The 16,120-nt window shown below is 42.2% G+C and overlaps 1 protein-coding gene across 1 annotated transcript; it reads right to left on the reverse strand.

The window, feature by feature from the left end:
• Window positions 1-4,243: 4,243 nt before the first annotated feature.
• LOC138975904 (uncharacterized) lies at window positions 4,244-13,522 on the reverse strand. Its single transcript, XM_070348673.1, has 4 exons — window positions 11,604-13,522; window positions 8,795-8,984; window positions 7,319-7,536; window positions 4,244-6,103 (listed from the first exon to the last, which is right to left on the reverse strand). Exons 1-4 carry the CDS (start codon window positions 12,361-12,363, stop codon window positions 5,715-5,717), a joined length of 1,557 nt encoding a protein of 518 aa, XP_070204774.1. The 5' UTR covers window positions 12,364-13,522; the 3' UTR covers window positions 4,244-5,714.
• Window positions 13,523-16,120: the final 2,598 nt, after the last annotated feature.

A 16,120-nucleotide genomic window follows, 5' to 3' on the forward strand; every position in this document is an offset into this window, starting at 1 on the left:
AGCCAGGACCCTGTTGTAGCACGTGCATCACAACCTTTTGCCCTGGCATGCGTTCCGCAAATTTCATGGGGCTATAAAAAACACTCTTTTTCTTCCAAAATGCTGAAGCTTTTGAGAAGTCCCACAAAGGGAAATAACTCTGCCTGCCAAACAAAATTCTAGGTCAATACTCATTGTTCATTTGTTAATTCAAACACATTAATCTTTTAATTATTATGTCGATGTTTAATTTTTTGGCAATTTTTTATAATTAGATCCGTTTTTTCAACCGATCCTTAACTTTTTTTGAAGAGTGTATATCGAGGGGGAAATATGTACAGGCGAAAGATGAAATCGTGACACCGGCTGCTGATTGTAGTAGCGCATCTACTGCCTCAGTTCATTTACACAACAACACATCCGACACCTTCATTAACTTCACTTGAGTGTGTATTTTTCTTCTCGTGATAGAAAACCGTCATAGCGCTCTGTGTTTTCTAAGTAATTTTGGACGAGTCCATCTCTCAACAGAGAGGAATCTCACGTCTCCAATATTATAATGAGCAAGTACAAAATGCTGCAGAAAAATTGTAAACAGTTTTTCTCGAGTAAAACAACATCACCGTTTTACTGCAGCATTCTTGATTTCAATTGTACTGCAGTAAAATATTTTTCTGCAGACAAAAACGATGCTTCGGCGGATGATGACATTATTCAGAAATGCTGGAGAAACCCCGTTTTTTTTCTGGAGAATTTCTGTTTTTCTGCAGAATAACTGAATAAAGTCATATTCCGCTAAGGATACTTCTTCCCCCCTCATTCTGTTCTGCACTGGCCAGTCTCAGTTTGAGAGCCTCTTATGTCACCCCTCCCTCTCTCTCTCTCTCTCTCTCTCTCTCACACTCAAACAGAATTGTTTAACCGTAAGCAGTTTTTGGTAGATTATGACGTCTCTTTGCCTTTTCATTTTCAAAACTTCTATTTCAAAATATTTCAAGCTCAAAGTTAAGCAACATTATTTTTAAAGATCAATGAGTGATGGTTTCGTCTTTTTTACTTGAAGCGAAAGCTTAAAGGCACAGTAAGCCTCCCGTAAACCATCACATATACTGTCAGGCTTTTACACACAGTACAAACACCCTTTCATTTAAACACTCACCGCTTGAGAACATCATAGGCGCCCTCCGTAAAGAGCGAGCAATTTTCAAAGAATTTATTTTTGTGTGGTTTATCTTACCCCTGAGCCATCGTGAACCCGTGTGATCCAGTTTCCCTTTTTCACAATGCAGTCGTCAGTAATTTGAATGCGACTCGCTGTGAGCTTATCTGCAATAGCACGTTATTATGTACCTCTGACTATGCACGAAACAAACGGCTGTGGTTCACAAGAACTCTCGCGATGGCTTTTGACTGTTCAGAGGAACTGGCGATAGGCATAAACCGTCGTCTGCTACGAGAACCACGACCTTGCGTGACCCTGCTTTCGGACGTTTCTTTTTTCAAACTTTCAAAACTTCGAATTGTACTGATCTTGTCTTGATGAAAAAAAGAATTCTTTTATGATTGAAGAATGTTTGTGTAACAAGCTGTCAATTTATTATTTACATTTTAAAAGTTAGGTCTAGCGCCAAAACGCACCACGGTCCGATTGTCTCTGACACAATCCGCAAAATTAATTCTTTGAAAATTGCTCGCTCTTTACGTAGGGCACCTAGGATGTTCCCGTTTGGTGAGCGTTCAAATGGAAGGGTGTTTGTACTGTGTGTAAAAGCCTGACAGTATCTGTGATGGTTTACGGGAGGCGCACTGTGCCTTTAATCATGTGTGTGTGTGTGTGTGTGTGTGTGTGTGTGTGTGTGTGAGGCATACGCTCGGTAATGTGGTGCAGAACACGATTAAGATAGCAAACGAGCGCGGAATCGGTGGTCTGAGTTTATTGTTTGTATGTAATAGTAGTAAGTAGGCGCTTTGATACACTTGAAGCTCCTGTGTATCCTTACTGCGGAAAAAAGTTTGCCCGCACATCACCTCTTCTTTCATCTAACACAACTTCGGCCCCTGTTGATTTTAATCAACTAACCTTCTTGTGTATTTCTTTAGTTTTGCCATTCCTACTTATGCGATTGCATGAGCGATCGAAAACAGGAGGCTTTTGCGTCAATTTCGAAGGGTACCATGACAAAAAGCGCCGTATTTCAGCAGTGACTAAGCGGATTGGTTTTAAACTTTCAGGATTGTATGCCTTCATGTTAGACGTACAACATTTCTGATCCTTACAGGTGCGTCTAGTATGTATAAGATCCTCAAAGCCTAAAAGCAATCCGCCGGGTCATTGCTGAAATACAGCGCTTTTTTTTTTTTTTTTAGCAGATGATGAAAATACATGTATTCGGTTTCGCTTCATAATAACTAAAATGCGACAGAAAAATTGCCTTTCCGCAGAAATACCGTGTATGGATGGATGGATGGATGGATGTTCGGAGCTTGGTCAAGAGCATCAATGGGCCCCCAAGAACCTATTCTGGCAACCGTCAAACGACGGAAGATGGTGTGGTTCGGCCACGTCACTAGGCATGACACCCTCTCCATAACCATTCTACAAGGCTCCGTCGAAAGAGGACGCAGAAGCGGGAGACAGCGGAAGAGCTGGTCCGACAACATTAAACAAGTCGCGTAAGGCGAAATTACTACATTTAGTCAAGCTGTGGAACTCACAGAATGAAACTGAACGTAGTCCGCCGCTAGTGCAAAAGGCAGTGAAAGTGACGAGCCTGTTTGGCGCGGTAGCGATTGCGCTGTGCTTCATAGCACGCTTTAGCGTGTTTTTAATCCAAACATATCATATCTATATGTTTTTGGAATCAGGAACCGACAAGAAATAAGATGAAATAGTTTTTAAAACGATTTCGGAAATTTAATTTTGATCATAATTTTTATATTTTTAATTTTCAGAGCTTGTTTTTAATCCAAATATAACATATGTATATGTTTTTGGAATCAGAAAATGACGAAGAATAAGATAAAATTGTTTTTGGATCGTTTAATAAAAAAATAATTTTAATTACAAGTTTCCGATTTGTAATGACCAAACTCACTCATTAGTTTTTAAGCCACCAAGCTGAAATGCAATACCAAACCCCGGGCTTCGTCGAAGATTGCTTTGCCAAAATGTCAATCAATTTGATTGAAAAATGAGGGTGTGACAGTGCCGCCTCAACTTTTACAAAAAGCCGGATATGACGTCATCAAAGGTATTTATCGAAAAAATGAAAAAAACGTCCGGGGATATCATACCCAGGAACTCTCATGTCAAATTTCATAAAGATCGGCCCAGTAGTTTAGTCTGAATCGCTCTACACATGCACACACACAGACAGACAGACAGACAGACAGACAGACAGACAGACAGACAGACACACATACACCACGACCCTCGTCTCGATTCCCCCCTCTATGTTAAAACATTTAGTCAAAACTTGACTAAATGTAAAAAGACACAGATGAGCTTTCCTGATCTGCCTCAGGGGACTGACGATGACGATGATGATGCATGTATGTGTGCTCGCAATGCGTAAGTGTGTGTGTGTGTGTGTGTGATTGGCGGAAAAATACTGAACAGATCGTCATGAAACTTTAAATATGAATTCTTTTACATAATATTCTCACTTTTTTTTCTTTCGATAAATGTCTTTGATTACGTCATATCCGGCTTTTAAGGCAAGTTGAGGCGGCACTGTGACGACCTCATTTTTCAACCACATTCATTGACATTTTGGGCAAACAATAGCGGATATAGGATTTCAGCTCAGAATCTTAAAAATTAATGAATTTGTTCATTAAAATCATCAAAATTATAATCAAAATTGAAATTTCAGTGATAGATCCAAAAAAAGGATAGCATTATATTCTTTGTCGTTTTCTGAAGCCAAAGATATATCATGTTTGCATACGAAAATGTACTCAGGATTAAAGGAAATTATGCAAATTCGCATAAAATTATGTAAATTCGCATAATTTGTTTCGACTAGCCATGCGTTTTTTACATATTTAGTCTCGGTGATGCCTGATCTTGGGTTTTCAGTGTTGATCTTTTAGATCGACAGATTGAATAAATATTTTGACGTGTGTAGTTTTTCCGGAAGTAAATGAAACCAAGTGTATAAAAAAAAAAAATTTTTCGAGACGAAGCCCGTCACACTAACAGAGTCAATCAATAGGCCTATAAAAGAGAACAAGAATTTAATTCGCCATAAAGTATAACAGCCATTGGTAATTGACCTGGTGTGGGAAGCATTCGTACACGCGTTACACTCTTCCAAAAAAAGTTAATTACCACTTTTTCAAACGCATGCCAAACAGATATGACAAGGTCAAACGATTTAATTTGTCCTTTATTGTTTTATTAAACAACCGTGGACAATCGATAGAAAATTTATTTTCAAACACGGCAGCTATTACAAAGCTACTTTCGACAACCCCCTGATTTCAAATTCACAACAGCAGTGTTTCTTCAACGAAGAACTGCAAAATATCATGCCGACTGCGATCACAAGTTTAACTGCCAACGACATGGTAGTGAGATAATACCTTCCCGGACCATCACAGAGCCCCCATCAAATGATTTCGTTCCAGAACAGCGCTATCTGCAAAGCGCTCTCTACGCCGACTCCAGACTCTGATGCGTCCATCAGAAGCGGGACCCATCTGTAAACAAGGACTGAGCCCACTGATGATCATGACGATTACAATCTCACATGATGAGTGCACCAGGCTCGGTGGGCAGCTCGACGGTTAGCAGTCAGTGTTGTTCTGGGGACTGGACGACTTGCACAGAAGTTGAAGGCGTGTAATCACTGCATCAGTTTCGAACAGTTCGATCACTTACACAAGAGTTGGTGGAAGATCGTTGTCGATGCCTGTTGCTGTATGGAGAAACAATTCTTTGCTGCATGGCCTTTATTTGTATGAAACGATCCTCCATTGTTGTGGTGACCATTACATGGTCGACGTCGTTACTACGTTCGTCCAATAGTTTGAAGCTCTGCCTTACTTAGTTTGATGATGTTGGAACGAGACATTTTGTAGCCATCCAATTGCCCTTGCCCTATAGCACATTTGCATTATTTTGTCAGCGTTTCATTTTAGGACAAGTTGGTACGCACACTTCGTGGCCAGTTCTTCTAACCCTGTTATACCACGTCTCCTAGTCCTAGTATGTTTTGCGCCGATTTCTTGGGACCTTTGTTCAAAAAAGCTCATTTTCCGCGTGTTAAACACGACATGGAAACACTGCCTGCCAAAAATGTTTTAGACCAAAACTCACTATCCTTTTGTGAATGCCAAACAAATCAAGTTTCAATCAAATTGATGAACCCTTGATTTTTGGGCAAATTGTTTAAGAGTGTGTATATTTTCATGACCGGCCCTTAGCTTTTTTTTTTAAAGAGTATACAGTGACAGAAAAAGACAAAGAAAGCCAGTAAGGCTAATAACAAGTCAAAGTCATAAAAATATTGTTCTGCTTTGCTGAACACAGCGGTTCGCAAGAGCTTACCAGGAGACAGCAGCATCTGACAGCTCTCTAAAACCTGTATGTGTCTCATAGGCAGCCAATGAACGCTCGAACTCTCGCATAAATAGCTCAGTGTTGAAGGCTGACAGACAACACTACAGAGCAGCTGCTGTGACAACGGAGAATACTGCGTCACCCTGTCACGTAAACATGAACGGTTAAGTTATTCTTTTCTCTTGAAATAGACGGGGAACGTTTGAATTTGTGCATTGCTCCAGCTGTAAAGCCTATGTTCCTTTGGGTTGTAGTCTAGCATTATACTCGATGCTTGTTGAGACGAGTTGAACATGACTGCGTTGTTGAAGATGATATGTCCAGCATCGTGAATGGCTCCTTGTAGGCTGCTTGTGTCGTATGTATAGCGAACAAAGGTGGGGGTGTCTTTGAAAGAGTTGGTTGCATACAGCACTCCACAGACCATGAAAGTGTTGCCAACGAATTTTTTGGGAAAACTCGTCAACCATGTTTTCTCAAGGACCAAGGAATGGGGATTAAGCTTGCTAATGACAATTTTTCCTGCAGAATCCTCAGTGGAGTAGATCACCCAAAGTCCTGAAAAAAAGGGGAGCAGAAATACATTACTGTAGCTTGCAACACAAAGAACGAGGAAGCTTAACATTCTCCAAGGTTCATATGGTTCCGCTGTCCCCTGTCTACTCTGTTCGCAACCATAGAATCTTAGTTTTAAATAGGTCATCCTTTTTTCTGATATTCAGAGTGCAGTGAGGTCAAGTTCGCAACCTTAACTATAAGCATAAGGTTCACATGTGTTGCGCAGTCGAAATACCACATGTTCGTGAACATTAGTGCATAAAACATAAACTACCTTGTAAGCACCAACCCCCTTGTGCACCAATTTCCCTCCAAGGGGGTAAGATACGTGTCAAATACAGCGTATTAAAAAAAAGTCCGGGCCGTTCACTCGATCTCTTTAAATCCGCCAAGGTCGACCTTAGATGGGTCTCTCAAGTCTTCGTCCACTTTTGGCCAGAGACTGCGGTGGCAAAAGTATGAACTCAACGGTATGACTGCATTGCAGCATCTTATCATTATTCACTATAATGATATATCCGTATTTGATGAAGAGGTTTAGAATCATCTAGAAACTGTTGTTGTTGTTGTTGTTGTTACACCTTTGGAACAAATGTGGGGGTTGGGCGTTTATATACGTTTTTTTACCCAAAGAAGGAGGTGGGCGATTGCTCGATTCTGGGCGCTTACAATGTAGTTTACGGTAAATCCGACTGTGAATACATAACAGAAAACCAGGAGTTGCAAAAAATACCTTTACTTGTTCACCTCAGTCGATAGAACAATCAATTTCCTGCCTAAAAAGATCATTTATCCTACCTAAACAATGGGGCGGGGATACGGTTCAGTCGGCTTCAAAACGAGTTGTCGCTATCGGCGTGGGTTCGATTCGGCAAGGGATTTATTTCACAGAGTCAACTTTGTGCAGACTCTCATCGGTGTCCGTACACCCCCGTGTGCACGCATGCGCACGATAAAGGTCCCAAGCTCACAGCAAAAGTCTCAAGGATGAATACGTGCAGGAAAAAGACAAAATATTGGGTATCGCCGTACTGTATGGCCGCTCGCTTTCCACAGTGAGAAAGCAGCCCCAATTTCCATGGGGGTACCCTCAGAGGACTATATGGAATCTTATCCTCATCCTTATCTTATCTTTAAGTGTTGCAACATGATGTAAGTGCAATTTGATTAGGATATTAAGGGTGTAAGAGGTCAATAGCCAATAGATCAACATACCCTGTTCATCTACCGCCAGGTCTATGTCACTCTTTAGACCGAACTGGTAAGGGTAGGTATTGGCCACGCCAGCTGAGGAAAGTTCTACCTCCGCGGCTATCGCCATCTTCTTCAAATTGTACTTGGCCACAGTGCGGGTACCCGCTTTGTGGCAAAACAGGGCATTTCGATACACCACATGTCCCGTCCCTTCACAGTAGAAAGGAAGAGAAAAGTACCTGCAAGCAAAGTCAATAAATACATTCATGATTCATATATGTGCAACAAATAGTTAGAGGTTGTTTTGATTCACTACAAGATACGATTTGCTTCAGTATACGCGGGTAGGTTCGACTGTCTTTAAAAATATACTGTCCACGACGCTATTTTGACGTCGTTTTCTGGAGAATTTGACCTAAAGGGAGTATAACCTGACCAAACACAGAATCAATGTACACATTTCTGACCACATTACCCCCAACCCTCCCACCCCCCCCCCCCCCAAAGAAAAGAAAAAAAAGTACTACACATTGTAATGCTAATCAGTGTTTACCATGTGTGCTAATTTTGCTAGTATACTTATATAGGCCTAGTATCTCACACAGTGTTCACAACTGGTTAAACAAGAAGGGCAAAGCCCATACGACTCACATGCTTGACCTTGACCTTTACATGACCTTGACCTTCAGCTAAACCTAGCAATGACATCATACACTAAGAACTGCTTTACACATTTTTCCTACCAAAATACATGTGACCTTGACCCAAGATCAAGGTCATCCAAGGTCATGCAACACAAAGCTGTTAATTCAAGACATAGGAAGTACAATGGTGCTTATTGGCTCTTTCTACCATGAGATATGGTCACTTTTAGTGGTTCACTACCTTATTTTGGTCACATTTCATAAGGGTCAAAGTGACCTTGACCTTGATCATATGTGACCAAATGTGTCTCATGATGAAAGCATAACATGTGTCCCACATAATTTTTAAGTTTGAAACAGTTATCTTCCATAGTTCAGGGTCAAGGTCACTTCAAAATATGTATACAATCCAACTTTGAAGAGCTCCTGTGACCTTGACCTTGAAGCAAGGTAAACCAAACTGGTATCAAAAGATGGGGCTTACTTTGCCCTATATATCATATATAGGTGAGGTATTAAATCTCAAAAACTTCAGAGAAAATGTGAAAAATGTGAAAAATAGCTGTTTTTTAGACAACATTTATGGCCCCTGCGACCTTGACCTTGAAGCAAGGTCAAGATGCTATGTATGTTTTTTGGGGCCTTGTCATCATACACCATCTTGCCAAATTTGGTACTGATAGACTGAATAGTGTCCAAGAAATATCCAACGTTAAAGTTTTCCGGACGGACGGACGGACGGACGGACGCCGGGACGGACGGACGGACGACTCGGGTGAGTACATAGACTCACTTTTGCTTCGCATGTGAGTCAAAAAAAGGGTGAGGTTTTGGCCATCGTGGCAGTACTGACCTGGATACAAGACCGTACTGGATGTCTACGTGTGAGTCGTACTGCAGCAGCTGGTCTGTTTCCTCGTCCACCTTCATGACCCACGTCCGGTCTGAGGCGTGGGCCGCGTCGGTCATCACCACTCCCTGCTCCCAGGGCACGCTCAGTGGCTTGCCACCCCCGATGGCCGACACAGCGTTGGGACAGTGGTCTACAACACACAATGTCCAAATGGAAAGGTCAACAGGTAAGAAAAAGTCCCTTGCCATAAATAAACTGTGCAAACAAAACTTTTTTGACACTTTTCACACCCGAACTAAAAAAAATCATATCGGTCCGTGTTATAATTTATTATTCACATTTCGAACTTTCCAAGGCCCGAAAAGCACTTGACTAGAAAATCAGGCACACTTTTCGGATTGAAGAATTTCTTCACAGGGGTGACATGACGGCTGCTCCATTGAGGGTACCAGAAGTCACCCCGACAGTAACGTAAAGTACCAAATCAAAAATCGACAAAATATCAGAATAGGCAAAATTCAGCAGATTGTACGCACTGAAAGAAAGTCCTATCGATTACCTATCCAGAACAGCTTATTTCGTATGACTATCTTGGCCTACTTCTTTTATCCGACTGATGCAGGTGTCAGCTACAGGGTGACTCCAAAAAATGTAACCCACAAAATCACTTCATAATTGGTATAAACAAATACGTATGCAGTCGTACTGAATGTACTGCAGTCGAACATGCGGCCTTGGCGACAACCTCTCGTTAACGAACACCTGCCAATAACGACCACCCCCAAGGGCTAAACTTCGCCACAACATTATTGCAACAAATTTTGCACCCAAATTAAAGCATGAAATCCCGTGTCATTTAATTAAAACTTTCTAAACCAGTTAAGGCCGTTCACCTGACTATCTTGATCACCTTTCGGATTAAAGATTTTTGTTACTGGGATCACGTGAGCACCGCTCAAACAAGGGTTCCCTCAAAATCGACCGGACAAAAACGGAAGGGACAAATTAAAAATCGCCAAAAAAATCACAATTGGCAAAACTTTGCCACTTATACATACGAGAAGAAAGTCAAATCAATTATCTACCCATAACATGTTGTTTTATTGAGCTAGCTTGCGTATTTCGTGTACTATGCTATTCCTCCTGATGCAGTTGTCGATCGCATGAGTGGTCAAAAACGGGAGTGTTTCCGTCAATGTTGAGGGATATCATGACAAAAAGCGCTGTATTTCAAGAATGACTTTTTGAAGCTTTAACAATATTTTGCCAACATACCAGATGTACTTCGAGTAAATTTTGGAGGTATGTGTTCTGCCTTTTTTTTTCAACCGTACCATCATTCCTGTACAAACTGCAAAGAGTCGATCACACACCACATACTATCCTGAAACTGCTAACGGTACTGGTCACTTCCGAGTGCGATACAGATCGAGTCACATCAGAATTACATTAAAGGCACAGTAAGCCTCCCGTAAACCATCACAGATACTGTCACAGTACAAACACCCTTTCATTTACACACTCACCGCTTTTGAATATCCTAGGTGCCCTCCGTAGAGAGCGAGCAATTTTCAAAGCCGTGTGATCCAGTTTCCTTTTTTCACAATGCAGTCGTCAGTTTGTGATTTCAATGCGACTCGCTGTAAGCTTATCTGCAATAGCACGTTATTGTGTACCTCTGAATTTAAACGCAACAAACGGCTGCGATTCACACGAACTAGAGCGGTTGCAGTTGACTGTTCAGAGGAACGGGCGCTAGGCACAACCGTCGTCTGCTACGAGAAAGACGGTTTGCGTGACACGTTTCCGGGCTTTTCTTTTTTCAAACTGTCAAAACTTCGAATTGTACTGATCTTGTCTTGATGAAAAAAGAATTCTTTTATGATTTAAGAATGTTTGTGTAACAAGCTGTCAATTTATTATCTAGATTTTAAAAGTTAGTTCCAGCGCCAAAACAAGTCGCCCGATTTGCCGATCAGACGGTCCACGAAAATAAATTCTTTAAAAATTGCTCGCCCTTTACGCAGGGCACATAGGATGTTCTCAAGCGGTGAGTGTTTAAACGAAAGGCTGTTTGTCCTGTGTGTAAAAGCCTGACAGTATCAGTGATGGTTTACGGGAGGCTTACTGTGCCTTTAAGGTCATATTATACCTATGATGGTCACGTATATCGGAGAGAGAGAGAGAGAGAGAGAGAGAGAGAGAGAGAGAGAGAGAGAGAGAGAGAGAGAGAGAGAGAGAGAGAATTAAATTGAGCGCTTTTTGTCTTGTACATTGTCGCAAAACCTCCCCTTTTTGACCGCAAGATAGCAAAACAAAACAAACTGATCTGCATAGATAATTGATTTGGCTTTCTCCTCGTGTGTAAAAGTTGCCGAGTTGTGCCTATTCTGAATTTTCGTCGATTTTAATCGGTACCATACGTTTTTGTCAGCTTGATTTTGGGGGAACCCTTATTTGGGAGGCGGTCACGTAACCCGTGTTAAAAAAAATGTTGATCAGAAAAATGTGCCAGATAAAGGGCTTTTAATGTCATTGAAAGTTTGAATTGACTCGGGAATGTATGCTTTAGTTGGGGTACGATAATTGTTTTGCCGGGTTTATATACATAGACATTGCACACACACAAACACGCACAAACACACACCGTGCACACACACACAATCATAGGAATATGTACGCAAACATCAACGTCAAACATCAACGAGGGGGGGGGGGGGGGGGGATATTAAAACGTTGGTCAAGACGACTTGATGAAAAAAAAATCTGAGTAAACAAAGGTTTTGAGAGGGCGAAAGTTTCACTATACCTTTTCTACTTGAACCTTTCTTCCTGTGTCGCCTGCGGATGGAGTTGGAGAATGTTGTACGCATGGCTAGCATGGTGCGGTTGATATGTGCCACTTCCTGCAGCAGTTTCTGCTGGGACTGATGGGCTGTCTCAAGCCAGTTGGAGGTCAGCGTCAGCAAAGAATCCAGCAGGCCAAGCACCTGACTTAGTTCCGCGTTATGAGCCAGGATAGCCGTTCTCATGAAGTTGTACTGGTTACGCATAGTTGCAATGATGCTTTCTCGAACGGCCGCGTCGTTAGGAGCCAGTCCACGTAGAGCCTGCAGATCTGATCGGAGATCATTATCTCCTCGGCTGAGAAGAGTACTGATATTGCTAATGGCCGACTTATGAACTCCTAGTCCTTGTCTCATTGCAGCGAGAGAGGCGGTGATGTTCAGATGCGATTCGGAAGCGAATGACGTTGGTGGGACACCTGACCAGGCATTGTAAGAGTGACCTGGACTGCTCCCTCCACGCCCATCGGTACCTGTGTCCGCTCCCTGTTGTGGACTGGGTGACATCACCTGGGCATTGCTAGCATACACGTTGACACCCAGAGGTTGACCTTGGCATTTGGCGCGTAGGGTGTTCCTTTTCAGATCGATGTCGTACTCACAAATGTCGTTACTGATTTGTGTTTCTTTGTGATCTGCCTTTAACTTCTTTGTCTGGACAGATGTTGTAAGAGCGAGTATCAGTAAGGCAGACTGCATTCTGTCGCGATAACAGCACGTCATTTCGATGTTTGAGTAAAAATTCAGGTAATAACAGACAAAAAGTCAAGCTGGGAACCGTTCCTGAAAAAAATACTTCATTCAACTGTACACAATCTTCTGGGGAAACCAGACTTGTTTATATGGCTACACAAACTGTTAGACAGCCGCCGCAGAAAGCTAATTCTACGCAAATGGCGTTCTCCAATGCCCTCGTTAAAAGCGCAAGCGGCAATATGAATATATGCCCCTGGAGATGTTTGTAATCAGTTTTTACCTTGATCGTCGGGTCTTATTTTGTCGCAGCGTTCCTCTCGCTCAGAGCTACCAGTTCTCGGCCAGCAAGCAGCCGTCGATCGATTGTGGCTGTAGCGGACAATTGGAAAATGTCACTGAAATTGTATGCACGTGCACGTTGACACCCCCACCGTCATCCAGTAAGTTCCCAGCTCCATTGCAGAGACCGGTCATAAACATTATGCTCACTAACACAATTATTTTTTATTGAAGTTTTAACTGAAAGTAAACGTCGGCATTTTTTCTGCATGATGACATACAAATCTCATTTTTGACAAAAAAATGAATTTACTGTGTTTTGCCAAATGTCGCCCTCTGGATGAGTCAGTTGTAACATTTGCATAAGTAGACCGGCCGTGTCGTATGTATATAGGGGCCTATGGTCTTTCGATACAAGTGGGAACCTAATTTGCTCTTCCAAGCTACACACCAACTTTCAGCTCAATCGACCCATAAACACCAGAGATCAGTCTTAGTGCGGACAAACAAACAGAGTGAAACCCATACACCCCCAAATGATGGGGGTGCAAGCCTAACCGCAATAGATTATACACGGGATAAGAGCATCAGTCCAAAGTGTGTACTGTTGCATTAATTAGAAACTCAATACTGAGATGTATCATGTTCTTATTTCTGATTGCAAGTTTATTTTGATGACACCACCATTTCGCCGTAGGCTTGTTGTTGTTTTAACTTTATGATAATGTAAATTTCATCAACATGTAAAACATGAATAAAACATTGTTTAATTAAACCAGATGTACCATAATAATCGCTTATGAGCATTGTCATGTTAGCCAACATACCATACAGTCTGATATCTAATGAAAGATGTTTTTCTTTTGAATATAACACCAACAGAGACATATAATATGGCCAAACCCAAGCATGCCCTCATGTTTAATCCTTAGATACAACTGGAAAGTAGACAGCTCTATATTTGTCATGTTTACTGTCGGATGGGGTGGGTGGTGGAGGGGGGTTATCGGGGAGTTTGAAGGGGAATTGTGAAGCCACTTGGGGCTACCGCAACTGGAAGAGCGTGGCCAATACTTGTTATGCACGCTATCAACGCTTGCCGAGGAGGGAAGGATAAGGACTGTGCAAGACGCGTGTTTCTTCAAGGCGAGACATGCTTGCGGCTAGCCGCTCGCGGAGCTAGGAAGCGTGAGTGTAAATGAAACGGTTTGATGGCCAGCTATGCAAGAATTTAAACTCCATTGGTTGATTTAGAAAAGGTCGTCTGCACTGGTCGGTAAACAGCCGTGGACAGCCAATCAGATTGGCAGCTGCGCTGCTGCCATTTTTTCTCGCGTAACGAGCAACCCCAAGGCTACCTCGCGTTCGCTTGCAAAAATTCTAGCGTTCCTCGCGGCGAGATTTGCCCCAGAAACGGTACTTCCTCGCCCCACTCGCCAATTCTCGTCTTAAAGAAACGGGGGACTGACGCGGTCGCCATCTTTTCTCGCCTAGCGAGCAAGCCCAAAGCTACCTCGCCTTCGCTTGCGAGATCCTAGCGTCCCTCGCAGTGAGAATTGCCCAAGAAACGGTACTTCCTCGCCCCACTCGCTTCACTCACCAATTCTCGCCTTAAAGAAACGAGGGACAGCTAGGTTACGACGAGCCACAAACATTTACGGCGTAATGTGTTAATCATCTGAGTGGTTTCCAGCAGACTGGGACAAAAATCAATTGATGTATTCGATAATGTGAGCTGGCAATGCAATTGTCTGCGAAGCAAAAATAAAACACATTAGCGGCACTGGGTATGCCAATTACGATAATTGCTTTCTGACGGAGAGTCGAGTACTCTCTCTCTCATCTGACAATATGAACGGCGCAATTCAAATATTCTGATTACTGGGGGGAAAAAAGCTTTAGCGGCGGGGTTTTTACTTGTTAGTCCGGTCCGTTCCTAGGAATCTACAACTTGCCAGCATGGTGGTTAGAAAATGTAGGGGAAGGTTGCCTAATATGGACCATTGCTTAATATGGCCCACCTCTTGTTCTGACAAACTAACGGTGCCAGAGCGTTCAAAACAATTTCATTCGCTGTATTTACCCTCTCTGGATTACTTGCACCTATCAAAACAGTTGCAGAAACACAAACCTCAAAACCGTTAGGCTTTTTATTTTTTTTGGCACTTTTGGCAGCGTTCACTCTAAATATGATGCCTGAAACGAACTAGTTTCTATCCACAGCGAAAGCTGTTATCACACAAAAATTGCAACATATGACAGCTAAGACTGTACATGTATTTGTTACATTTCAGCTGTGTAGACCCCGAGTTTCTACTGCAAAAAAACCACCATAATAGCAAAATTTAAAAGTACGTGTGTGTACTAATATGGACCACCTTCTACAAATCGAAGAATATAAAAGCTAAAAGTTTGTTTTCATTTAATTCATTAAGAAGCTTGCTGAAAATAACTTAGCTCTCGAGCTTTCAACAAAATATAACCTCTCTTGTTAGCGTGTTTGTTCGATTCAGCTTTAACATCCAGAAAATAGACTTTAAAGGTAATCAAATCAGGCGAGGGGAGGTGTGACGCTCAAATAGAAATATGAGTAGTCGACACAATGCCAATGCATATTATGTGAGCTGTCTTTATTATCCATCTTGCCAGTTCAAATTATAGTGTTATCCCTTCTACATTGAAATGCTGTTTTCAGATCACGATGTTTCATTCTGTGCAGTAGATTGGTTCCTTTTTCTCCAGATCTGTAAAAATAAGATCTTTGATGATTTATTTTTGATTTTGATTTCACAGATTTCTGTAGATAAGAGAGAGATTAATGACGATTACAGAGAGTGAGATACTGCTGCAAAAAACAAAAGAACACAAAAATGTGGCCATTCCACATTTCTTGACCCCCCTGCCAGTTAACATAAACTTGGCCAAACAGTTATTGCAACAAATTTCGCACCCAAATTAAAGCATTAATTCCCGTGTAATTTCATTAAAACTTTACATGCCAGTTCTTCTTCTTCTTCTGCGTTCGATGTTATGGCCGTTAAATCCTCAGGTTGGTGGCTGCCAAGAAGTCCGCAGTCTTCTGTAGATCGGCAGTGGGTCCCGAGAGCTTGGTGCCCATGTTGGTGTCTTCCGTCCAGTAGTGCTGGCGTGCTGTCTTGGTGTGGGCATGTTTGTAGAACGTGCTCTGGGGTTTGTTCCTCTGAGCCGCACTCACATTTGGCTGTGTCGCTGAGTCCCAGTCTCTTCAGGTGTTTTTTCAGTCCATAGTGACAAAGTGCGCAGACGAAGAATGGTGGTCTGGCTTCTTCTGTCAAGTTTGTTGATTTGGTCTTCCTGTGGGTTGTAGTTGTTGTTCTTAGTCTTCCACTACTGTCTGAGACTTTCGTTTAAGAAGAGTCTTGGCTTCCATGTAGGAAGTGGAGATGTGGAACTGGGGAAGACCTGCTCCTTCCTTTGCGAGCCTGTCTGCACTCTTATTTCCGGTGTTGGGTGGGTTGTTGTCTGC

Source organism: Littorina saxatilis, linkage group LG9 (genome assembly GCF_037325665.1).
Source record: "Littorina saxatilis isolate snail1 linkage group LG9, US_GU_Lsax_2.0, whole genome shotgun sequence".
Taxonomy (NCBI): domain Eukaryota; kingdom Metazoa; phylum Mollusca; class Gastropoda; order Littorinimorpha; family Littorinidae; genus Littorina; species Littorina saxatilis.